This window comes from Sander vitreus, chromosome 16 (assembly GCF_031162955.1).
Source record: "Sander vitreus isolate 19-12246 chromosome 16, sanVit1, whole genome shotgun sequence".
NCBI lineage: Eukaryota > Metazoa > Chordata > Actinopteri > Perciformes > Percidae > Sander > Sander vitreus.
Window position 1 is genome coordinate 3,687,595 of NC_135870.1, and position 25,980 is coordinate 3,713,574.

Here is a 25,980-nt window from a genome sequence, read left to right on the forward strand (position 1 = left end):
GTCTCTTTTATATAGACCTTAGTGGTCCCCTAATACTGTATCTGAAGTCTCTTTTATATAGACCTTAGTGGTCCCCTAATACTGTATCTGAAGTCTCTTTTATATAGACCTTAGTGGTCCCCTAATACTGTATCGGAAGTCTCTTTTATATAGACCTTAGTGGTCCCCTAATACTGTATCTGAAGTATCTTTTATATAGACCTTAGTGGTCCCCTAATACTGTATCTGAAGTCTCTTTTATATAGGCCTTAGTGGTCCCCTAATACTGTATCTGAAGTCTCTTTTATATAGGCCTTAGTGGTCCCCCTAATACTGTATCTGAAGTCTCTTTTATATAGGCCTTAGTGGTCCCCTAATACTGTATCTGAAGTCTCTTTTATATAGACCTTAGTGGTCCCCTAATACTGTATCTGAAGTCTCTTTTATATAGACCTTAGTGGTCCCCTAATACTGTATCTGAAGTCTCTTTTATATAGACCTTAGTGGTCCCCTAATACTGTATCTGAAGTCTCTTTATATAGGCCTTAGTGGTCCCCTAATACTGTATCTGAAGTCTCTTTTATATAGGCCTTAGTGGTCCCCTAATACTGTATCTGAAGTCTCTTTTATATAGGCCTTAGTGGTCCCCCTAATACTGTATCTGAAGTCTCTTTATATAGACCTTAGTGGTCCCCTAATACTGTATCTGAAGTCTCTTTATATAGACCTTAGTGGTCCCCTAATACTGTATCTGAAGTCTCTTTTATATAGACCTTAGTGGTCCCCTAATACTGTATCTGAAGTCTCTTTTATATAGACCTTAGTGGTCCCCTAATACTGTATCTGAAGTCTCTTTTATATAGACCTTAGTGGTCCCCTAATACTGTATCTGAAGTCTCTTTTATATAGGCCTTAGTGGTCCCCTAATACTGTATCTGAAGTCTCTTTTATATAGGCCTTAGTGGTCCCCTAATACTGTATCTGAAGTCTCTTTTATATAGGCCTTAGTGGTCCCCTAATACTGTATCTGAAGTCTCTTTTATATAGACCTTAGTGGTCCCCTAATACTGTATTTGAAGTCTCTTTTATATAGGCCTCAGTGGTCCCCTAATACTGTATCTGAAGTCTCTTTTATATAGGCCTTAGTGGTCCCCTAATACTGTATCTGAAGTCTTTTATATAGACCTTAGTGGTCCCCTAATACTGTATCTGAAGTCTCTTTTATATAGACCTTAGTGGTCCCCTAATACTGTATCTGAAGTCTTTTATATAGACCTTAGTGGTCCCCTAATACTGTATCTGAAGTCTCTTTCCTGAAATTCAGCCTTGGTGCAGAATTACAGCCACTAGAGCCAGTCCCACAATGAGCTTTCCTTAGGATGTGCCATTTCTGTGTCCGTAGCTTTAAATGCTATTGAGGAGGAGAGAGGGGCGGCAAGGTGGAGGGTGGGGGTGTGGCCTTGACCAACCTTTGGGGGAGGGGCATATCATAGTGAGGGGTCTGGGTGTCCTCCCCCAGGGAAGTTTTAAGCATCAATGATTTCATTTCCTGTATTCGGATACACTTTTATGCACCAATTTACAGTGGAAAATTCGGTAACACTTTACTTGAAGGTATCTACATAAGAGTGACATGACACAGTTCATGTGTCATGACACATGAACTCTAACCATAACTTGTCATGACAAAAAAACGAATGACACTTACTAAAAGAAGCGTTATGTCATAAATGTTTCTGACTTGTTTATGTTTATGACACGTTCATGACAGTGTCATGTCACTCTTATGTAGATACCTTCAAGTAAAGTGTAACCAAAAATCCTTTATTTAGCCTATGCGAAGAAAAAAAAACCACAGATGACAATTCAAAATATATCAAAAATATAATGGAAAGTATGTTGTTGCGTGTCATTGGGCATTTTTAAGTGGGTATATGGAAATCCTGGAGCTTTCTTAGTGGGTATACTGCGTATACCTGCGTATCACGTAGACCTCACCACTGGTGGAGTAAAAAGTACAATATTTACCTCTGAGATGTAAAAGAGTACAAGTATAAAGGAGCAGAACATGGACATACTCAAGTAAAGAACAAGCACTTTAAATTTGTACGTCAGTAGTTGAGTAAACGTACTTAGTTACATGCCACCACTGGCTGATAGTCTCCTGGCTCTAACTCCACACTTAGATCTTTTCATTTAACTCTCGGCAAGAATGGGAATATGTGCATTTCCCAAGAGTGTCGGCCTATTTATTGAAAAGCTGCCAACTTTTGCTGATTTTACCAGGATGATCCACTGTCCAAAACAACACACACCTCTCTCTGTCTCTCTTTCATACACACACCTACACACTCTGCGTTTACCAACGGACAGACGGACAGACGGACAGACGGGCGGACACAGAGCTGCATACCAGTGCAGCAGAGACGTGTCCTTTGGGACTGGTGACTGTGCTGTTTCTCGTGCTGTTCGTCTGCGGCTGTGCAGGGAAACACAAAGTGCTATATTAGTGCTCAGCAACAAGGGTGAGAGGTGCCATCTGCTGGTTGTGTAAAGTGGGTGGTTACTGTGTGAACCAAAAGTGTAATACATACAAAAATAGCAGAAGAGTGCTCCAGAGACAAAAATAGTGAAAGAACGGAGAGAGTGCACTCGACTTCCAGAGAACAGACACGCTATAGTTTCAAAAAGGTTTCCCCCACATTTCTCACTACTGTTTTAGTTAGATAAAAAGGTTTTTCTGCCATTCATCATTTCTATCTGCAGTAAAAATCCAAATCAATCCCAGTCAGAAAGCTCCGATACTCCAGTCTGGAGCTTTTTCATTTTCATTTCTTTCCCCTGGCTCGGGATGCTATTTGGCAGATGGCAAATAAAACCAATGACAGCTGTGCACCTCTGCAACATCTGTCAGATATAAGGAAAGAAGGGTCACATCCATTTTGTCAAAGTACATGAGCACTTCCAACAGACATTAGCATCTCTTAATGTATCCCTCCCGACTAAACAACTTTTGAAATGCCTCATTTAAGCAGAGGAAAACACACACTGCGCTTATGAAAACAGGCCATTCGCACAGGACACATAAACAGCCAACAACATGCTAAATATACAGACACCTTGTTTTATAAGCACTCACATACACACCAACAGCTCCTCTTCATCTATGACAGCATGCACATAAACACATAAATGCAGGCACGGCAAAGCGACTTCATGCTTTAACTAATGAACTGTGTATTTTTCTGCTCGTTATTTTCCTCAGCAGGGTCGCCTGTAATTGATAAGTGTGTTTGACTGAAGACAATCAGAGACAGAAACTAGCCTACATTCTGGTCATTATAGAGTGAAGATGGAGAAGTGTAGGAGAAAGAAATGTCTTTAGAGATGATGTAAGAACATTTGCAAATATGTAGATTCTCATGGAAACACCCGTTTGCACGAGTTTTGTTGAAGAGCTGCAAAGACTGATCGATTAGTTGTCAACTGTTAAATTAATCGCCAACTATTGTGATAATCGAATTAATCGGTTTGAATAATCTTTTTTTTTTTTTTTTTTTTAGGAAAACAATTCACAATTCTCTGATTCCAGCTTCTGAAATGTGAGAGAGTACCCGCCTTCAAGGAAGTTAACACTTGAGTGGCCAGACTCTCTGTACAAATGAAATGGACCAGAGTCTGGTAGGACTAAGCTAATGTACCAGAGTCTGGTAGGACCAGGCTAATGGACCAGAGTCTGGTAGGACCAGGCTAATGGACCAGAGTCTGGTAGGACCAGGCTAATGGACCAGAGTCTGGTAGGACCAGGCTAATGGACCAGAGTCTGGTAGGACCAGGCTAGTGTACCAGAGTCTGGTAGGACCAGGCTAGCAAACTGTTAAAGTTGCTTGCCTTTGCTGAAGTGACCCCGTCTGTGGCATTACACTGGCGTTAAGGTCGCCCATTGGCATCACTGAAAATCAAAGGGCAAAAATCAGGCAGCCTATTTTAAAGCATCGGATTTCCCCTTTGAAGCTATTTGCTGTGATGTTTATCCTGCCGGCAATCCAGCCAGAGGGATAAACAAGCATTCAAAAGTCAAATTTAAAATCCATCAACGCATGCAGCCTTTCTACAGAACAGACTGCAAATTGAAATTGATATAGGGCTGCAGAACAACCTGATAAATAACCATCAAAAATGATGTGATGTGATGTGTAGGTAAAGAAATAAAGGTTACAGGTTATGTTTAAAAAGCAATGCCAATATCGGTCGGATGGTTGGTTCACCACTTTGGTCCAGACTGAAATATCTCAACAACTATTGGATGGATTTCAATGGCAGTTTGTACAGATACTCATGCTCCCCAGAGGATGAATCCTACTGACTTTGATAAACCTGTGGCCTCTCCTCTAGCGCCACCAGCAGGTCAGATATCCATGGATACAAGACAATGAATCCTTCTGACTGATTGGTCATTTTTGGTCTGGCGCCACCACTTTCAGGCTGTTATCATTTACCGTTCGTAAATATACCAACAAAAGTAATGCACCATTTTATTCATATAGTATGACCCACGTAATCGGGAGCCTCTAAGGAGGACGTACTATAGAGAAGTCTGCATAGAGAGGTGGTCGGTGTGGATGGATCAAACAAACACAGGGCGTACCCACTGGAGGAGGCCATTTGAAACCAAAAGTCAATGTTTCCTTATATTAAAGGACAATTCCGGCGCAAAATGAACCTAGGGGTTAATAACATATGTGTACCAAGTCGACCGTTCTCTGGGATATGTTTTCATGCTAGTCAAATGTGTCTCTAGCTTGAAACTATATAACTAACTATATACTATAACTATATACTAGCTATGAAGCTAGTAGTTGGGGCATGGCTAAAGTAAAAAGAAATTGCTATTTCTTTACCACTAACAAGGCTCAAAATAGCACCACACTTCCACGGTAGCATAATGAGGCTCCCTACATGTAAACCGTAGCATTGAGAACTTTGTAAGTGTACAGACAGTTTATTTAAAAGATGGTTTATAAAGACAGTACCGTTCACGTATACAAGCAGGTGCCATCTTGGGAAAACAGTCATGACCAGTTGAACGACGAACACCTTGCAACCAGTAACCAGTAACATAGCTCAACGGCGTTCGTCGTTCGCCTGGTCATGAATGTTCATGACTTGGTTCATTTTGCACCGGAATTGTCCTTTAACATACTTTTCTTACATAACTCACGTTCTTAACTAACGCTCCCCACGTAAGTTACGTAACAAACATAGTTATTTAAACCCAAATCACAAAGTGTCTCACAAGGAGCAACAATCTGCCCAGTTGGACGAGATCGGAGGCTGAAGAGCGATTGACAGCAGAAACACAAACTACCCAGACTGAGGAAATCATGACAATCAGCAATGTGCTGCACCATATGGGTTTTTATCTCACATTAGAGTTTCTGTTAGCACAAAAGACTAAAATACATTTTTGTGCGTTTTAAGAGAACGATCGCTGTGGAAATAAATGATGATGTTTAATTTAGCAGAAAACAGAGACAAGTTGTTTGATCGGCTTGCACATCAATTACATCTTTCATCTGAGAAGCCCAGCTCCGTGAGTCTGATTCAACAAACATCCTTTTAGATTTACACTCTTAACACCAGTGCTAAAAACATGGTGTTTGGTCAATTTGGCTTCAAACTATTGTTATTTAAAGGTGCTCTAAGCGATGTCACGCGTTTTTTAGGCTACAACATTTTTTGTCACATACGGCAAACACCTCCCCACTATCTGCTAGCTGCCTGTCCCCTGAACACACTGTAAAAAAAAACGCTGTCTCTGTAGACAGTTGACAAACTGAGACCCAAAATGACCACGATATTAAAAGTGAGGTAGCTAACTTTAGTGTAAAGTGATAATGTTTTTTTTGGACCCTGATGGGAATATTGTCAGTGATGTAGCTAACTATGTGGGCTAAAAGTAGGATTAAATAGTCCTGAACCTTGACGTCAAATGAAGATTTTTTATAAGCTTTGGGTATTGCAATTTCATACGTGTACAAATAGTAGCTTCATTCAGTTTATGTGTGTTATGTAAATAAATTATGGCTAAGTGATGCAAGTAGCTCTTGGCCACTTTAGTTTTTTTTAATGTAGCCCTTAGATAAAGAAAGGTTGGAGACCCCTGGTATAAATGGACTGGACATGCAAACAGGGAAACTCTGATTAGCACGTACAGCACCCAGTAAACACTGGTTTGGCGAGTGGCAGGTAAACAAATGCCTCGGTTGAAACGGAGCTAAATTTGGTTGAAAAGTGAATATTTTTCTAAACATCTAAGTCACAAATAAATCTTGTTTTAACAGCATTTCAATGAAGATATTTGAACGTGTAGTTGGGACCTGCTTCACATTTAAATCTAGTCATTTAATTTCTGTTGGAAAAACAAGTTATATACAATGAAGATTAGGGCTGCACAATATAACGTTTTTGTATATGTAATATATCGTCATCGCGTCATCAACTGGCGCAATAAACATCACGAAAGACTGCGACATATCGTTAGTTAAATGATTTGTCGCAGTCAACGTAGTTGAAAGAAAATATCAGTAGAAAACTGCACTTTCAAATGTAACTGTCATACTTATATAGTGTAGCCTTTTATATTCAATTCTATGTTCAATTTGTTCAATAAAAGACGTTTTGTTTGTTTTAAATTCAACAAGCAGTTTGTTGTATTTTAGCAGAATACTAAAAGCACCAAAACTGAGTACACTTTAATATCTGTTTATTTATCGCAAAGTAATATCGTTATCGCGATATTCAACAATGCTATCGCATATTTTCCTCATATCGTGAAGTCTTAATGTACTGTACATGTTTAAAAACATTCATTATGCAACCATGACGTCTTTTAACCTGCAACTTACCAAATGAGTGCTTACTGTGTAGCTCAGTGTGCACATACATGGCTTTGTTCCTCGGTATCAGGAAATAAATGATGGAAAATCCCTGAAATTCCATTGTACGGTATTAATATTAGCTAATATTAGAGTCACCAGCCCTCAGATATAACTCTCCCTCCCCTCTTAAGATGATGAAGTTGTCTAGCACAATTATTTTACAAAAATTGAGTGAACTCTCTTTGATTGCCCTTAGCTTTCACACCTGAATACAGAGAAGAAAACAGCATATTCACAGGAAATGACTGGAAAAGGAGATGAGTGTGTAACACAAAGAGCGAGAGAAAGGAGAGCGGGTGGCTGTGCTAATGCAGGAATACTAAAATAGCTCCGGGGTTGTGTGCATTGATGTGACATCAGGGTACAGCAAAGGAGAAAAAAAACAAAAAACTGTGATTATGTAATGATAGCTTAATCATCTGGTGGGAAATAATCTGAGATTAGCATCGGGCCACCCGAGGAGAGGGGAGGGGGAGAGAGAAGAGGAAGAGAGGAAGAGGAGAGGCTGAAGGCGGAAAGAGGAGATGCAGGTTAATGAAAGAGTGTGTCATAAATAAACAGGTCAGGAGAGACTGAGAGAGAGGAGGCAGAAGATGAGAGGCAGACGTCTTCATCTTTTGTTTTATATTGTGTGCACAAGTTATTGTCTCGTGCAAAAAAAACACCCATATCGTCTGTGCATAAAGTATTATCTTGTGTGAACAAGATCCATATCTTTTCACACAAGTTATTAACATATTTAAACAAGATCTCTATCGTTTGCACATAACATCTTGCATAATCGAGATATCGTGTGCACAAAAGGTTAAAACCTCGTGTCAATAAGATCCATATCTTTTGCTCACAGTTATAATCTCGTGTGAAAATATATATCTACATCTTGCACACGTTTTTTTTAATAGTAAACAAGTTATCTTAATGTGTGGGACAGCAATAGCACTTCTTCTGCTTCTCAAATATTGCTCAAGATACTTATCTTATGTGCACAAGTTGGTATCTGGTATGCACACAAGTATATATACCTTGTACACAAGATACTAACTTTTGTGCACAAGATATACATGTTGTTCTTACAAGATAATAACTTGTGTACATAACATAATATTTTGTTATTTTGCTCCTACAAGATTAAAAACAAATGTCATTCTTTGGAGCTTTGGGAACTCTGTTAAAAGCTCTGTACATAACATTCTGAATCTGAGACAAATCTATCCCATTACCTACGCAGCGTACATTGAACTGCTCATCCACAGTTTACACCGAGGCTTCACACTGACTCATGCAAGCACAAATACATAACAACACAGCAGATACACTACACCACACACACACACACACACACACACACACACACACACACACACACACACACACACACACACACACACACACACACACACACGGACATACAGTGCATTGAACACTGGAAACAGACACTTGAACCTGAGAGTGCAACAAATGACAAACACGTGTGGGACTGAAGAGGAGAGCACAGAGGTACACCGACAACGTCAGTCGCTGCAGATTCAGCGTCTGAGTGCTCTCTTCAGATGAAACAGTGCAGAGACCAATATTTTAATGGGCTCTGATTTGGCACCGGGGAAATACTTTGGCTGAAAAATGTCTGCGGTGGAGGGATGCAAAGTGCCAGCTGTGCCAAACGGAAGTGTCTGTAATGCAGCTCCCATCAAACCAGCCAGGTAGAGAGACGTTACCAGCGGAAGTGAGAGGATACAACCTTCAAAATAAATATGACCGTATTTGTAATGTGTATTATTTGCTAGTGTCTGGGCCCCTTTTACACAAGCTTCAAATTGTCATGATTGTGGGTTTTCTGTTGTAGTTTTCTGTCTTCTGTGTTTTTCCTTTTGTTTGTTTTATGCATCGTTTCTTTTATTTTGTAGTCTCTCTGTTTCTCCCATGTTATGTCTTGTTTTACTTCCTGTCTTTTGGTTTTCCCGCCTTTGAGATTGTCTGCCCCCGCCCTGATGTCTTTCACCTGTTCCCCAGCCCTTGTGTCACCTGTCCCTTGTTTCACCCTTGTTTCCGTGTCTGTGGTTGGTTTATCGTCATCCGTTGTGATTCTTGTGTGCGAATTCCTTCCAGTGTAAGCTATATTTTCGTGTTCTTTGATTTCCCCGTTCCTTCTGTGTTCCTTGGTTTTTCTTTTATTCGGACATTACCAGCTTGCGTGTTTTGTAAGTTCTCTTTGTGTTATTGTTAAATCATTTTTATTTCTAACTGCTGCTCCCTCCTCGCATTTCTGCACTTGGGTCCAAGCCAGATTACTGACGCAAATAGCTTACCAGGGTGGCCCAATTCACATACCTGCATTAAGTCTTATGATTTTGCCTTGATTGCCTTTTTTCTGTGAATAAATTGAACGTGAACATGGACAAAAAAGTGTTAATGTCTCATCGTATTTATTCCCATTTGGTAAAGACCAACGTTAAAAACTAGCTTTCCTTAAGTTTGATTTTGTATCGTATGTCTGGTTAGTTTTAACATACTTTCATAACTAAAGTAACTTTGCGACTTTTGTGTGTCTGGTTTTGTTCTTTTAGTCTCACATATGTTACAATTATTGTATTTAATAGTTAAATAAGAGTTGGTACACATTATGTAAACAAAATGTAGATTATGTTGCATTTTTTTAATAATTGGACATAAGTATTTTAACTTGTTTTCTTCAGTATTGTTTTACTATTCTGTGAAGTTTTAACATTTGTTATTATAATTGTATTGTTTTAAAACTACTACACGTCTTTTTAAACATTAGCTACATTATGAAAAGTTGCTAATTTGATAATTTTCAATTATTCTACATGGCTTGGTAGAATCTAATGTTTGTAATGGATCTATTTCTACAATTAAGGATGTTAACTGTAGTACTTGGTTGAGCTGAAGTACACAAGATAATCTACAGTGTTCTGGTTCTTCAGCAAGTTTATTTATTTGTCTATTTCATCGTGATTGCTACCATACCTTTCCTTAAAACGTCACGTTACTTGACAATCACGAGGCGAATTAATGAAATTAAGTCCAAAAGTATTGATTCCTCCCTGAGCTTCAACAGGACAGAATAACTGAAAAGTGCAAGGCAGGAAATGACAAGCACATGATGCTTATACGCTGTGCCTTTAAGGCCAAAAACGATATCTTCAAAAAATATTAAAGTGAACGCTAGAGCATTTGGCAAAGTCAAATCACCTCGAACGTATATCTGCCTATGATCGATTTATTCCTGGTTTAATGAGTAAGTAGTTCTGAGCGCGAAGGGTGTCCGAACAGTGGAAGGGCAGCCAAGGATGTGAGGAGGAAACGAGGCGAATGAAAACGAGGGAAGAGGTAAGAGACGAGATGAGCTAGCTTACCTTGACATCAGCCTTCTTGTTGAGGAGACTCTTGGCTGCTGCAGAGAGGCAAAAGGACACACCCTCAGATGGAAGAGTACACATCATAACACCTTCAGATGACCACAGCTCTCTGGGATCTGCTCACGCAGATGCATGCATGCAGTGGCTATAAAAATTCTCCTCTCTTAAATGAATGTGCAGACCACAAAACAGAGTGACAATGCTCGTCTCTCCACATGTCCTCCCTTTGTCCCCCCTTAAGGGAAATATTTTAAAAAAACACACATACTGGACAGAATTCATCCCTCCCACTAGAAAAAAAGAAAAGAAAACCCTCCCTCCTTCCTGCAAAAAGACATTAAAACCTCAACGAATAAACACACACATTAAAAAAATCTCAGTCCAACTGGCACCTACTAACCCTGATCCATTGCCCGAAGCATTAGATAAGCACAGGGCATCATGAGGAGAAAAAAAAGTCAAACTAATTCTCTATATAATCCACTCACACACACAGATGCACGCACAGCCACAGATCGAGGGGGGAGATTAGGAGTGAAAGCATGCTGGGAAGCGGAACGGAGATGCAGGTATGTGATAATGGGTTTGTTAATCTCAAGAGTCGGCTGGATTAGTTGGAATCCCAACAGAGTTCATTGATGGGCAGGAAACGTAAACAACACTTTAGTGTAGCAGGACATGAGAGCAGAAATAAACATGCAGAAGCCCTAAAGTGTGCATTAATGCTGATCATTCACAATAAAGCGTCAACTCGAAAGCTACACTGCACAATTTTTTATTTGTGTGCACCTCACAGTTAAACACATCCCTTTCTCCAAGCACATCCGACATCTAAGCCAGCACGCACACGCGCACACACACACACACACACACACACACACACACACACACACACACACGTTTGTTTCACTATCTTTGTGGGGACCCATCATTGACATAATGCATTCCCTAGCCCCTTACCCTAACCTTAACCATCACAACTAAATCCCTAACCTTAACCCTTACCCTCACCATAACCTAATTCTAACCCTAATCCTAAAACCAAGTCTTAACCCTCAAACAGACCTTTAACCTTGTGGGGTCCAGCATTTTGGGCCCCACAAGGCTGTGCAGACCCCACAAGTATACTGTATTCCCCGGTTTTTGGACCCCACGAATATAGTAAAACAAGAACACAAACACACACACACACACACACACACACACACACACACACACACACACACACACACACCAAACTGCATGCAATTTGTCTCCTAATTCCCCGGAGGGCTTCTGACTGTATTGCACAGCAGAGAAGCCTCAACCCATGACAAGCAAAGAAATCTGAACTGTAATACTCTCGGCTCCCAGATGAGAGATAAGGCTGCTTACCTTGGCAAACATTTGCGAAGCATTAGAGAGCGGAAAAAAAAATATAGATTTAGGGAGGAGAGATTAAAAACAAGCTGAGGGAGAGCGGGAGCCTGTGATGTTCTGATGACTCGGGGGGGGGGGATTTCCATTTAATCATGTCCGCCACAAGTTCAGTGAGAGTAAAAGGATGGGAAGTCTTAAGAGAGGAGAGGTCAGAAAGAAGATGTTCAAATGTGAGTTTAGCTCCAGCTGGGATGAGTTTACCTTGCTCCACGATGCCAGCGGTGGTTCCAGCCACAGCGCTGACGGACGCCGGCGCTGTGGTCTGCCGACCCACTGAAACACAAAGAGAGGGAGTCAGAGTGACATGGTGAGTGGAGTGGAATTTCCAGAAACACCATGTTGTGATAAGATGAGACAGAAGTGTAAACATCAGGTAATTCCTAGGTCACAGGTTCAGGGTACGAGAATATTCGGCAAGACTCTAATAACCAAATGTGTGTGTTTTGTGTGTGTGTGTGTGTGTGTGTGTGTGTGTGTGTGTGTGTGTGTGTATGTGGGCTTGTTTAACTATATTCGTGGGGTCCAAAAACCGAGAGTCCAGTTTACTTGTGGGGCCCCGACAGCTTTGTGGGGCCAAAATGCTGGACCCCACAAGGTTAAAGGTCTGTTTGAGGGTTAAGACTTGGTTTTAGGATTAGGGTTAGAATTAGGTTATGGTTAGGGTGAGGGTAAGGGTTAAGGTTAGGCATTTAGTTGTGATGGTTAAGGTTAGGGTAAGGGGCTAGGGAATGCATTACGTCAATGGCGGGTCCCCACGAAGATAGTGCCACAAACCTGTGTGTGTGTGTGTGTCTACAGATTAAGGGAGTCTAGGCAGCTGCATGATAAGGAAATGTTTTGTTTCAGGACTGTCTCCTGTTGGAGGCCAGTAAGGGGCGTCAGACACACTTTGGCCTACATACCAGAGAGCGATAGACTCAAGGTGGTTTTAGGTGTAAGCATGTGTGTTTACAGCGCCCACAATATCTCTGTTTATATTAAAGGATCAGCTAAACTTACCGCCTCCAGCATGATTTTAAATACACTTATAGGAAGACAGGAACTTTAGAGTTGGGACGGCACTACACGATAACACATCTTGGTTAAACTGTACCGTTTGCCTGATTCTCCTGGATCTAGATTTCTTTAAATGCTCCTGTGTAAGTCAACAAAGTCTCCCGAACCTTCTTCACGTTATGTGATTATCAGTTGTGCTGCTCCTGATTCTTCCTTAACAGTGAGGAAGAGAAGGCAGATGGAGCAGTGTATATTTAGGTAGTGCTGTTTTTTGAAGGATGAGGCGATATTCTATATTTTTTCAATTGACCAGTGCATAAAAAAAAACGATGTTTTCGCCTGTAGTGTCTCGCCATCACAGTCTGATGATTACATTTTCATGCTTGCTTGTGTAGCTACTATAATTAACACCCAGGTCATGCAATCGGGTTCCAGAGGAGCAGTTTACATCCTGTAATTACACACGGTGGGTTTTGAAGACTGATGCTAAAAGCCAAGATGTATTCCTCTCCAGTGGCAGTAAACTCAACAAAACATGTCAGCCTTCTTATACTGAAGCCAAGATCTTATACCGTGTGAGATTATGGCATAAAATTCCAAGCAAATATCTCTGCTGCGTTTCCTACTTCCTCTAACACTGCCGCCCATAAACCTGCTGTGTGTGTGTGTGTATGCGTGTGCGTATGTGTGAAGAGATGGCAGAAGACAGATGGCATGTCATCCTGTCCTCCTCCTCCCCGCTGCGTTCCTTCGACTCTTTTCAACGAGCTGCACTCACCAGAGAAGTTCCTGGAGACGAGCATGGTGGTCAGAATGGCACCCTGAGGAGGAAGAGGACAACACCAGGGTGAAAAAGAGAGTCTTGAAGACATTCACCCCTCTAGGTTAATATGATGGCAATTTAACACGTTGGTTATGTGTATGAATAGGCACCCCGGTCACTTTTAAAAGTCCCGACGGCACTCTCACAGGTCTGATCTAAAACATTTCTGTATCACTTTCAACAAAAGCCTGAACTGATTGCCGTCAGATGAACACAAAGGCTGCAGCAGCATGAGGTAAAACATGCAGAGACAAAGATAAATGTGTGTTGTATTATCTCAATCTTCATCTCTTACGCACAAATAACTTCAAATCAATGTAACAAACCATGAAACACTGTGAAATAGGCATTTTTTTTATTTCCCCCCTGTGGTGTGCGTGCAAAAAAAAGCTTTGCATAACCACAAACAATTTGACAGGTTTTCATCCAGATTTAGTGCAACATTTTTACCGACATTGTCCAGAGTTCATATGTGAAAACGGCTTATTGACCAGTGGTGTAGTCTACGTGATACGCAGGTATACGTATATGCAGTATACCCACTAAGAAAGATCCAGGATTTCCATATATCCACTTAAAAATGCCCAATGACACGCAACAACATAAACCTACTTTCCATTATAATTTGATATATTGAATATGAATTATAATCTGTGTTTTCCTTCTTTGCATAAGCTAAATAAAGGTATTTTTACTGTAAATTGGTGCATAAAAGTGTATCCGAATGCAGCAAATGAAGTCGTTGATGCTCAAAACTTCCCCGAGGGAGGACACCCTGACATCCCACTATGATATGGCCACCCCCTCCCCCAAAGGCAGATTCTGGCTATATATACAGTACAGTATACCCACTACAATACATATACAATACTACTATATACATATACACATACAATACATAGATTACACCACTGTTAGTGACCCCCGGTATATTCAGTTCTGTATTCATTCCAACAACACGGATGAATAAATGAATATGCAGCAGGATGCTTCACAGAAAGTGAATGTGTGTTTTGTTTTCCTGTCCTTATTTTCTTCTACAAGTCTTAAAACAAGACTGTTGTCTGTATCAGTTTTGTATATTCTCCAATTATTTGTTTATAGACGATGATTTGTGCACACTGACTCCACTCTCAATAAAAAATGTTTTGTAAACAAGTGAGCTAATACAAATGAATCGAGTCCCAACTTAACGTCCAGTCATTTTAATGGCAGTGCACTGTCTCGTTTTATGAAACAGGCTCTCTCTAATAACGTTAAATGATTAAATTGATATGTAAATGTATCAGTGGAGCGTCGCTCGCGCCCACAGCGGTCATTAAGGCTCCAAAATAAGTTAAAAAATCCATCAGTGATGCAGCTTGAGAGACAGAAAACACCGCTCTTCCTCGCTGTGATAACATTTATCACTCACTGCTGATCGCTCTCTCCCTCAATTCAAATAAGCTTTACTTGGCATGACTGCTTTTCATAACTGCCGAGGCTAAATTACGTTTTACACAAGAGAACAATCACAAAATGACAAGATCTATCTCTCTCTTTGGGCGCACGAGGTGCCAAATATCGCACAAGCATTGGGGCTCTTTTGTAAATGTCTGAATAAAACATGAACCCAAAAGTAGCCGCTGTAGGCTTCAGACTGCTCAAAATATGTTATAAGGCTTATTCTGAACCTCCCCATGAGATCTCATCTTAACACTTCTCATTTTGAGACTATTGGGTGGTTAAGAGTAGAATATGGAGTCTCTCAGATTCACCTGTGCATGGTACAAAGGCCTGTGCATTAGAAAATCTAAAGATGGTCAGAAGTTTAGGAGGTTTTAAGCAGGCACTGAAAGATTGGCTCAGATGCCAATCTTAGTATGTTTTTATTACTGTATTGTCTTGATCTATATATTGATCTATTTAATACATGTATGGATGTGATGATTGATGCTTGATCTGCTGCCACTTGTTCTGCTGTATAGTATCTTATAACGAAAGGGTCAAATAAAGACAATCAATCAGTCCGAACGAGAACAAGCCGTCACTTTAAAGCCCAGTTCTGACCAAAAGATTTGCGACGAGATGAGTTGAAACTACTTGCAACGTGTCAGTGTACCATCTCTATGGCAACGACTCTTTGTCCTAACTTCCGACTTCCAGGCTTTTTGTAGCTATATATATATATATATATATATATAATTTGTTGTGTCTAAATATAAATGTGGATAACGTTAGTGATAGTGAGATGCTTGCGAAAGTAGGGCTGGGCGATATGAAGAAAATCAGATATCACGATATTCTTGACCAAATACATCGATATCGATATTGCGACGATATTGTTTGGTTGACAATTGGTGCATTCACAAAATATTTTTCAAGATGAGATTTTAGATAAATAATCATCAATAATGTGGTAAACAGTATCAAGTGAAATTATAGAGAAAAAACAAATCACAATGAGAAAATTTAGTATGTGCTTGTTATCAATTTAGACAACGTAATTGTATATCATGATATCTCGATATATGATTTCATCACGATAGGATTCCATTGAAAGACGATAAATTATCATATTGAATTATTGCCCAGCCCTATGCGAAAGTTACATTTCTAGTGATGGCAAAAACACGTTTTATTTCTCTGATTCAGGGCTTTGTTCTAGGCGCTCCCTCTCTTCAGTCACTCTCTAGCTCGCTCCACCGTACGTGGCGCACGTTGAGCCTCCGTTAACATTTTGTAACAGAATTAAAATGGATTATGGATCATTTTATTTCTATAGTTTGTAGCTGACTCGACCAACTGACTTCTCTATTGGCTGTTGAAACGGGTGACGTTTAGCCTGACGTCGTCATACTCAGCTTTTAGTCAGAATGTGAGTCTGAAACTGCTCCATTGGGCTGTGATTATGGGCCGTGTACCAGGAAAGAAAATGCTTCTGCATTCAATTGGATAGACCTACAACCAATCAGAGCAACGGAACTCAACTCAACTGTCAACAGAACTCAACATCAATGAGAAGAAACGAGACAGTGTATCGTCTCCATAGCAGCCACTCTTTGCACAACACATTGGTTCTAACTTCCGACTTTTTTGAAACTGGATATATCATTTGTTTCAACTAAATATGAATGTGGAGAACGTTTTCTCTGCGACGTTCTAAAAAGGTTTCGTCTTGTCGAGGATCTTTGGTCTGAACTGGGCTCAAGAGATAAAAAGAAGCCAGTAATGTTACATACTCCATGTCTGAAAGGGGCTTTAACCCTCATATTGTCTTCCCGTCTACCATGCACTTGTTCTCCGGTTTGGTTTTTCTGTTTATAAAGCATGAAGTAGCCATAAATGATCACCCAATTCTGTGTTACATCTTTTTGGCCAACTTCATAACTTATTACCACTAGTTTTACACTTTTTTATGGAATTGATGGTGAATAAATCTCATTTACATGAAATGATGCCTAATTATTGAGTAAAATAAACAGAAATTAGGAATTATCTTGACTAATAATTAAGGTCAGAGAAACATATGTTTATGGATGATCACAGATTTTCTCCCGGGTAGACCATAAATAGCGTATGGAACCATCCATGTTATTTTTTAGGAAATTTGGTTGAAAAGAAAGCCATGTTTCTGACATAGAAAATTGATATTTGGGGGGGTTAAATGGACGAGAAGGGAGGGAATCTAGCAGGAATGATGGATGGATTCATGTTCATTTGGTCCAAGTAAAGATGCAGATACTGTGGAGGAGGCAAAAATGTGTTTCTGTTTTGAGCGATCGAGCATGTTCACACCTTAAGTTTCCTCCTGGCGTTAAACTTCTTCAGGCACTCGACGGTCTCCTGTCTGTGCATCATAGAGGCCACTGTTGAGCGTTGCTGTGGAGGGACAGAGAGAGAGAGAAAGAGAGAGAAAGAGATGCTGAAAATAAAACGTCGGAAGAGCAGCTCTGACAGTGACATGTTTATGTGGGCAGGAGCTGTCGGAGACACTGTTGATTCTGCGGCTCTTTAGGTGGCGACATTTCTGGCAAAAATCCTCCGGGCTGAACACATTCAACTTGGCTTTATGGTGTTCTGACAACCATCACTCTCATATATAATCATGTGTGTTTATTAATACAGTATGTGATAGGACATCTGAAGCCGGCACAGGCAGTATACTGCTCTGCAGAGTGGTGTAGAAGTATTCTGATAATTTACTTCAGTAAAAGTAGCAACAATGTAATATAAAAATATTACATGACCTATTAGGGCGGCTCGATTATGGAAGAAATCATAAACAGAATTATTTTGGTCAACATTGAAATCATGATTATTTAAAGCTAGCCATGAGGAATTCTAAGTAATGACAACCACACTGTCGGCGCATCCACATGATACAAGCCTTCCGTTAAAGCGCAATGCCCCCCACCCTTCCCTCCCCCACACAGTTGCTAGTAGCCAAGGAGGACACGGAGGATTAAAAAAACATGATGGACTCTTCAGAAGAGGTCATTATCTTCACTCGAGTTTCTGCGCGGGAAAGTCACCGGACGCCACAATCTTCTGAACATAGTCATACTGAGAAATACAGAGAGAGCTGTGTGGAGCTGATAGTCTTAATTAGCTTTGTAGCAACTCATTCGGCAATGACTTGAATGTAATGATGTTCATTAATATCCAAAGGTTACGCACTAAAGCTTTAACATGATTACTCATTGACTTTTAGAAAGATGCTGCATTTATTGAACTTAACAATACAGTTAAACAGTGAAAACACCTTGGACTGTGATATTTCCCTTAAAGGTGCTCTAAGCAATGTTTGATGACGTCACTTCTTGTTGACGTTCAAAGTATTTTCAAACAAAACGAGGCTAGCTCGCCCCTCCCTCCTCCTGACTGTTATGTTTGGTGGTGCAGGTTGGCACAGTTTGTTTTTGTTGCCGTTTGTGGAGCCTGGGCTGTCTACAGAGACCGCGTTTTGTTTTTACAGTGTGTTCAGGGGACAGGCAGCTAGCAGATAGTGAGGAGATGTTTGCTGTATGTGACAAAAAATGTTGTAGCCTAAAAAACGTGTGACATCGCTTAGAGCACCTTTAATGCTTCTCCTGTTTGAAGTTTTTGAATTCCCCTCAAAATAAATAATATAAAAAATATATTCACATGTTAGCTGAGTTTAGCGAAGGTGCAGGTATAGTTCAGAACACAAAACAAAATAAGAATTTACTTGCAAAAAGTAATGCGCAAAATAATCGTTTTTCTCGATTACATTGTTTTTGTGATCGTTTTGTGATCAAAATTTGATTCATTGCAAAGCCCTAATTACAAATAAAAGGCCTGTAGTTAAAATGCCACTTAAAGTAAAAGAATGTAACTATTATTAGCAAAATGTACTTAAAGTATCAAAGGTTAAAGTCATAATTCCTAAGCAAATGTTATACTATTATATACAGTGGCAAAGGAAATACTCAAGATCTTTTACTTAAATAAAAGTAGCAATACGCCACAGAGTAGAAATACTCTGACAAGTAAATGCCCTTTAAAACATTTGCCTTTTTCTCTTTTCTTCTTGCTCATATAAGCAACAATTTCTTTCAGATAACCTGCTCTACTTTAATGGCACATATCAGAGTATCCTGCTTGTTCTCGTAAAGCCGGTGACCCTGAGATTTTTGTCGATGACGAGCTTATCCCTGAGATACGTAGGTTGCTCTTTTGACCTCCCGGGGAACAAATCGTTCAAGATAAGCTGATCCAGAATCACGTGCACATATGAGAGATGGCATGTTTGGAAACAGATGCTGCTGATTATTTTGGGAGCTTTAGACAGATGTTCACAAACGGGCTGTTTTTTTTAGAGGATTTACAAATTACAATTTATACTGATTTCTGTCTGCAGTAACAGGGTGCTGGATGTGTAAACGCTACAGTTTCAGCTGTTATATTAATGTTTTTCTTTCCTTCAATAAAAATTATTTGAATAGAGTTAAAAACGGTATAAGTTATAGGGGTGTTAATTAATCATTGCATCAATGCATCGCAATGCGGACCTGGATGATTCTGCATCGATGCAGTGACAGACCATAATCGATTATTGCCTACCGATGTTGCATGTTGAGTTTCCATTTGCTGCTTTTTTTGCCTTTTGTCTGTTGTCTTCTGTGTTCAGAATTCCCTACATTCAGGAAGTGTCTTTTTTAAGCGCAGATGCAATAAAAATGGGAGTTTATTTATATCTGACTGCTTGAATATGTTGATGAAAACCATGTGTAACTAGCCTGACGTCATCATACTCAGATTCTAGTCAGAATATGAGTCTGATACTGCTCCATTGTTCCACTACGTTGGAGTTTACCCCGGTGGACGAGAGGGTCACCTCCCTACGCCTGCGGGTTGTGGGGGGGGACTGTAGTTTGTGCATATGCACCAAACAAGAGGTCGGAGTATTCGGCCTTCTTGGAGACCTTGAATGGAGTCCTGTATGGGGCTCCAGTGGGGGACTCCATAGCTCTGCTGGGGGACTTCAACGTGCACGTGGGCAATGATGGAGATACATGGAGAGGCGTGATTGGGAGGAATGGCCTCCCTGATCTAAACCAGAGTGGTTGTCTGTTGTTGGACTTATGTGCTAGTCATGGATTGTCTATAACAAACACCATGTTCAAACATAGGGATGCTCATAAGTGTACCTGGTTTCAGAGCACCCTAGGCCAATGGTCAATGATCGATTTTATTATCGTTTCATCTGATCTGAGGCTGTATGTTTTGGACACTCGGGTGAAGAGAGGGGCGGAGCTGTCAACTGATCACCATCTGGTGGTGAGTTGGGTCAGTGGGTGGGGGAAGACTCTGGACAGACCTGGTAAGCTCAAACGGGTAGTGTGGGTAAATTGGGAACGTCTGGAAGAGGCCCCTGTCCAACAGACTTTCAACTCACACCTCCGGCGGAGCTTTTCGTGCATCCCTGTGGAGGCTTGGGGCATTGAACCTGAGTGGACAATGCCACTGTGTCAAAGTTTCCATTGCTGAAGCTGCGGCGGGGAGCTGAGGTCTTAGGGTCTTAGGTGCCTCAAGGGGTGGTAACCCTCGAACACCGTGGTGGACACGGGTGGTCAGGGAAGCCGTCCGACTGAAGAAGGAGTCTTTCCGGGATATGTTATTGACCTCAACTGAGGAGGTAATATGGCGGTGGAAGGAGCACTTTGAGGAACTCCTAAATCCAGCTAATACACCCTCTATGGTAGAGGCAGAGCTGGAGGATGATGGGGGATTGTCATCAATTTCCCTGGTGGAAGTCGCTGATGTAGTTAAACAACTCCACAGTGGCAAAGCACCAAGGATTGATGAGATCCGTCCAGAAATGCTTAAGGCTCTGGGTGTGGAGGGGTTGTCTTGGTTGACACGCCTCTTCAACATTGCGTGGAAGTCTGGGACAGTGCCTAAGGAGTGGCAGACCGGGGTGGTGGTTCCCCTGTTCAAAAAGGGGGACTAGAGGGTGTGTGCCAATTACAGGGGTATCACACTTCTCAGCCTCCCCGGTAAAGTCTACTCGAAGGTGTTGGAAAGGAGAGTTCGGCTGATAGTCGAACCTCGGGTTGAAGAGGAACAATGCGGATTCTGTCTTGGTCGTGGAACAACGGATCAGATCTTCACTCTCGCAAGGATCCTGGAGGGAGCCTGGGAGTATGCCCAACCGGTCTACATGTGCTTTGTGGACCTGGAGAAGGCCTATGCCTGGGCCCCCCGGGGGATACTGTGGGAGGTGCTGCGGGAGAATGGGGTGAGGGGGTCTCTTCTCAGGGCCATCCAATCTCTGTACAATCAAAGCGAGAGCTGTGTCTGGGTTCTCGGCAGTAAGTCGGACTCGTTTCAGGTGAGGGTTGGCCCCGCTAGGGCTGTGCTTTGTCACCAATCCTGTTTGTAGTATTTATGGACAGGATATCGAGGCATAGTCAGGGTGGGGAGGGGTTGCAGTTCGGTGGGCTGGGGATCTCATCGCTGCTTTTTGCAGATGATGTGGTCCTGATGGCATCATCGGCTTGTGACCTTCAGCACTCACTGGATCGGTTCACAGCCGAGTTTGAAGCTGCTGGGATGAGGATCAGCACCTCTAAATCTGAGGCCATGGTTCTCAGCAGGAAACCGATGGAGTGCCTTCTCCAGGTAGGGAATGAGTCCTTACCCCAAGTGAAGGAGTTCAAGTACCTTGGGGTCTGCGAGTGAGGGGACAATGGAGCGGGAGATTGGTCGGAGAATCGGCGCAGCGGGTGCGGTATTACATTCAATTTATTGCACCGTTGTGACGAAAAGAGAGCTGAGCCAGAAGGCAAAGCTCTCTATCAATCAGTTTTCGTTCCTACCCTCACCTATGGTCATGAAGGCTGGGTCATGACCAAAAGAACAAGATCCAGGGTACAAGCGGCCAAAATGGGTTTCCTCAGGAGGGTGGCTGGCATCTCCCTTAGAGATAGGGTGAGAAGCACAGTCATCCGTGAGGAGCTCGGAGTAGAGCCGCTGCTCCTTCGCGTCGAAAGGAGCCAGTTGAGGTGGTTCGGGCGTCTGGTAAGGATGCCCCCTGGGCGCCTCCCTAGGGAGGTGTTCCAGGCACGTCCAGCTGGGAGGAGGCCTCGGGGAAGACCCAGGACTAGGTGGAGGGATTATATCTCCAACCTGGCCTGGGAACGCCTCGGGATCCCCCAGTCGGAGCTGGTTAATGTGGCTCGGGAAAGGGAAGTTTGGGGTCCCCTGCTGGAGCTGCTACCCCTGCGACCCAATACCGGATAAGCGGACGAAGATGGATGGATGGATGGACTGCTCCATTGGGCTGTGATTATGGGGCATGTTCCAACCGAACCAGGAAATAAAATGCCTCTGCACTCAATTAGATAGACCTACAACCAATCAGAGCGCCCCATCTTCTTAGCGACCATTGGGGCCAGCTGATAAATTAAACTGCCGAATCCCGTAGGAAGGACGGCAAAAACATGTTTCCAATCGACAAATGTCTTGATCGCGGTTCTCTGTTCCTCTTTTAAAATGAATGCACTGTTGATATCTTCTATAACAGACGCGATGGCGGAATCTACACATCTCAGTTCTCCAGTGGCAGCCATCTTTCTTTGTAAACAAATTCAACCCAAGCGCTCTTTGGTGACGTGGTTGATTACGTTACTGTTGATCGTCTGTCCATCATCATATAAAGCCCGTCATTGGTCCGAACAGCTCTGGTTCGAGCATAGTTGCTCCACAACGGATCAAGTCCAGACCGAACTTCCCAACCTCAAATGTTGTGGGCGGGGCTAAGTTCGGCTGGCATCCAGGCTAATGTGTAGCAATAATAATTATAAATTTGAGGAGGTGGCGCATCAGGATACATCGGGATGATAGTAATCAAATTGAATCGTGAGACCAGTGAAGATTCACACCCCTATTAAGTTACACAACAAATGTATTATTTACATTGGAAAATAGTTTCAGAATGAAGTGATTCAAACTTCCATTGAGTGGATGTCCCCACAGTGTTGCATGATGGGAGAATACAGTTAGAACTTGGATGTTGAATTAGTTTTCCAGTCCAGAAAAGCGTCAACGACCCTCGATCATTATTGCTTTTTTGTGTCTCGATTTATATTGAACTGATTGTTTTAAATGGGCATTAATGATATTGTCTTGTATCGATCGCTTGCCCCTGTGTTGAATCAAAGTTGTATCGTGACTTTGTGAACTCAACGAGCATCGTATTGTTGTCCAAAGAATGGATGTAATATTAAATTGTGATACAACTGGGGCTTTACATCCCTACTGGAAACACAAATATGCTTTAAACTCTCTTTTCCTTTTTTTCATACTTATCCAGACTTGAAAATGACTCAAATCAAATGCAATACTTTTCCATACTGCATAGGGACCATAGAAATAAAATGGATAGAAAAGGCCACTGAACCGTTTGCTGTGGTCATTTGATTATATTTAGTACACAACAAAATGGCTTTTATTCTTAGTTGTCATGGTGATAACACGCGTCAGTGGGGCCGTAAACTGTGTCGCAGATCGCTGGGAGGAGAGCAACCCGACCATGGATGTATTATGGGCCCGACACAGCTCAAGGGAGACGTTGTCTGACTTGTTATATGGTTATAACGTTAGCTTGCTAACTCCTCCGCGCCACAATGGTCACAGAAAACAAGCTGAACCAAAACTGTCTATCACCTGGCGACAGCAATGTGCTTTGTGTGAATGAAGCATTAAAGGAACACGGTGACTTATTGGGACTTTAGCTTATTCACCGTATCCCCCAGAGTTAGATAAGTCCATACATACCCTTCTCATCTCCGTGCGAGTCAAAGCTTAGCACAGATCCTGGAGGTAACTGGCTCCATCTAGCCTACTGCTCCCAATAAGTGACAAAATAACGCCAACATGTTCCTATTTACACGTTGTGATTTGTTTAGTCACAGCGTGTACAAATAACAAGGTCACAGCTCACTGGGAACTATATTATCAGAAGGCGAAGCACTGCTACTTCTGCTACTTGGGCGGAGTGATTTGCTCGCAGCACCTGAGAAGCCCCGTGGTGAGAGCAGAGAGTAACAACGGTGCTTTTCTGGTGTTGCGCTAATCACTCCGCCCAAGTAGCAGTGCTTGGCCTTCTGAGAATATAGTTCCCAGTATGTATACGGTTAGAAGACGGCTGTGTCTCATGTGACCTTGTTATTTGTACACGCTGTGACTATACAAATCACAACATGTAAATAGGAACATGTTGGCATTATTTTGTCACTTACTGGGAGCAGTAGGCTAGATGGAGCTGGTTACCTCCAGGATCTGGGCTAAGCTAGGCTAGATGGAGCCAGTTACCTCCAGGATCTGTGCTAAGCTAGGCTAGCGGTGGGTGCATCAGACAGAGTTACGACACGCATGGAGATGAGAAGGGTATGTATGGACTCATCTAACTCTGGGGGATACGGGGAATAAGCTAAAGTCCCAATAAGTCGGTGTGTTCCTTTAAGTTAATTTGACTCATTTAGCGGCTGGCTCTCTGCCTCCTAACGTTGCTACTCGTGTCCGTTACTGCAAAACCTCACCTCCGCGACTTTCTGGAAGTTTGTTTATACCGAAGCTTATGTGTCACCATGGCAATGGCACACGTTAAAATGGCTGCTGCTCTGACTATTCTGCTAGGTGGATTTTAACAGAAATGGCCTTTCTATCCATTTTATTTCTATGTTAGGGACCCTGATGTACTTACGCAGACCCATGGGTGCTTCAGAGCCTCCTGGGCAGTGATTCTCTTGGCTGGGTTGATAGTCAGCATCTGGTTGATCAGATTTTTAGCCTCCGGAGTCACCGTGTCCCACTCTGGGGAGGGAAACTAAAGTGAACGCACACACACACACACACACACACACACACACACACACACACACACACACACACACACACACACACACACACACACACACACACACACACACACACACACACACACACACATGCATGCCCACATAAATATTACACACATGAGCGGCAAAATGTCTGATTCAGAGTGGGAGAAACAGAGAGGAGTGATAATAAAACAGAGGCGGGCTCACGTCGTACGCTCCAGCTTTGATCTGCTGGTAGAGTTTGTGCTGGTCCTCGTCCCAGAACGGAGGGTATCCAACCAGAAGAATGTAGAGGATCACACCTACACACCAGAACACAACCTTTGTCTGAGTGATGAGAAGGAGAGCGAGGAGGCGGCGGATAGAAATACACAGACAAAAGATCTCACCACATGCCCAGATGTCGACAGGTTTGCCGTACGCCTCCTTCCTCAGTACCTCTGGGGACAAGTAGCCGGGAGTCCCTGCGAAGCCTGCATACACAAACACACACAAACACATCAGGGTACAGTTTCCTTTAAACAAGCGTGTTTTGTTGTCACAGTTTACAGTTTACACATGCATTACATGGAACGAGCTTCCGGAAGAAGTTGTGCCTTCCCCTTCAGGTAACTCTTTCTAGAATAGGTTGGATACATTTTGTCTGTCCAAAGATGTCATGTACATGATTTAATGAAATGTAAGTTTCAAAGTGTTTTATTGTCATATGCACAGTAAGGAAACATGTTTCCCTGTACAATGAAATTCTTCCTTTTGTGTCCACCGAATGCCAAACAATGTATACTACTACAATATATACTACAGATTTACAAAATAAAACAATTTACAAAATAAAACAATTTTAAAAGGCAGCATGTGAAAAATAAAGCAACAATAATAATAGTAAACAGTGCAAGTTATGCATGTGCAAACCTATGAAATCATGAAATTAATTTGATTTATGAAATCAATGTTCTTCAAATTTGTTTATATCATTTTTGTTTACCAGAACATTTTCAGCAAACAAAATGAACCTAGGGGTTAATAACACGTGTACCGAGTCGACCGTTCTCTGGGATTTGTTTTCATGCTAATCGAATGTGACCAGTTTTAGCGCA

At 41.8% G+C, this 25,980-nt stretch overlaps 1 protein-coding gene across 1 annotated transcript in view; it reads right to left on the reverse strand.

Annotated features, from left to right (window-relative positions):
- camk2b2 (calcium/calmodulin-dependent protein kinase (CaM kinase) II beta 2) overlaps positions 1-25,980 on the reverse strand; it is a 59,240-nt gene that overhangs the window by 9,436 nt on the left and 23,824 nt on the right. The window contains exons 8-15 of the mRNA XM_078271861.1: positions 25,273-25,356; positions 25,091-25,185; positions 24,748-24,870; positions 17,313-17,396; positions 13,491-13,533; positions 11,918-11,989; positions 10,295-10,332; positions 2,393-2,458 (exon numbers count right to left, since the gene is read on the reverse strand). Coding sequence (XP_078127987.1) covers positions 2,393-2,458; positions 10,295-10,332; positions 11,918-11,989; positions 13,491-13,533; positions 17,313-17,396; positions 24,748-24,870; positions 25,091-25,185; positions 25,273-25,356 — 605 coding nt within the window. The remainder of the gene's footprint in view (positions 1-2,392; positions 2,459-10,294; positions 10,333-11,917; positions 11,990-13,490; positions 13,534-17,312; positions 17,397-24,747; positions 24,871-25,090; positions 25,186-25,272; positions 25,357-25,980) is intronic.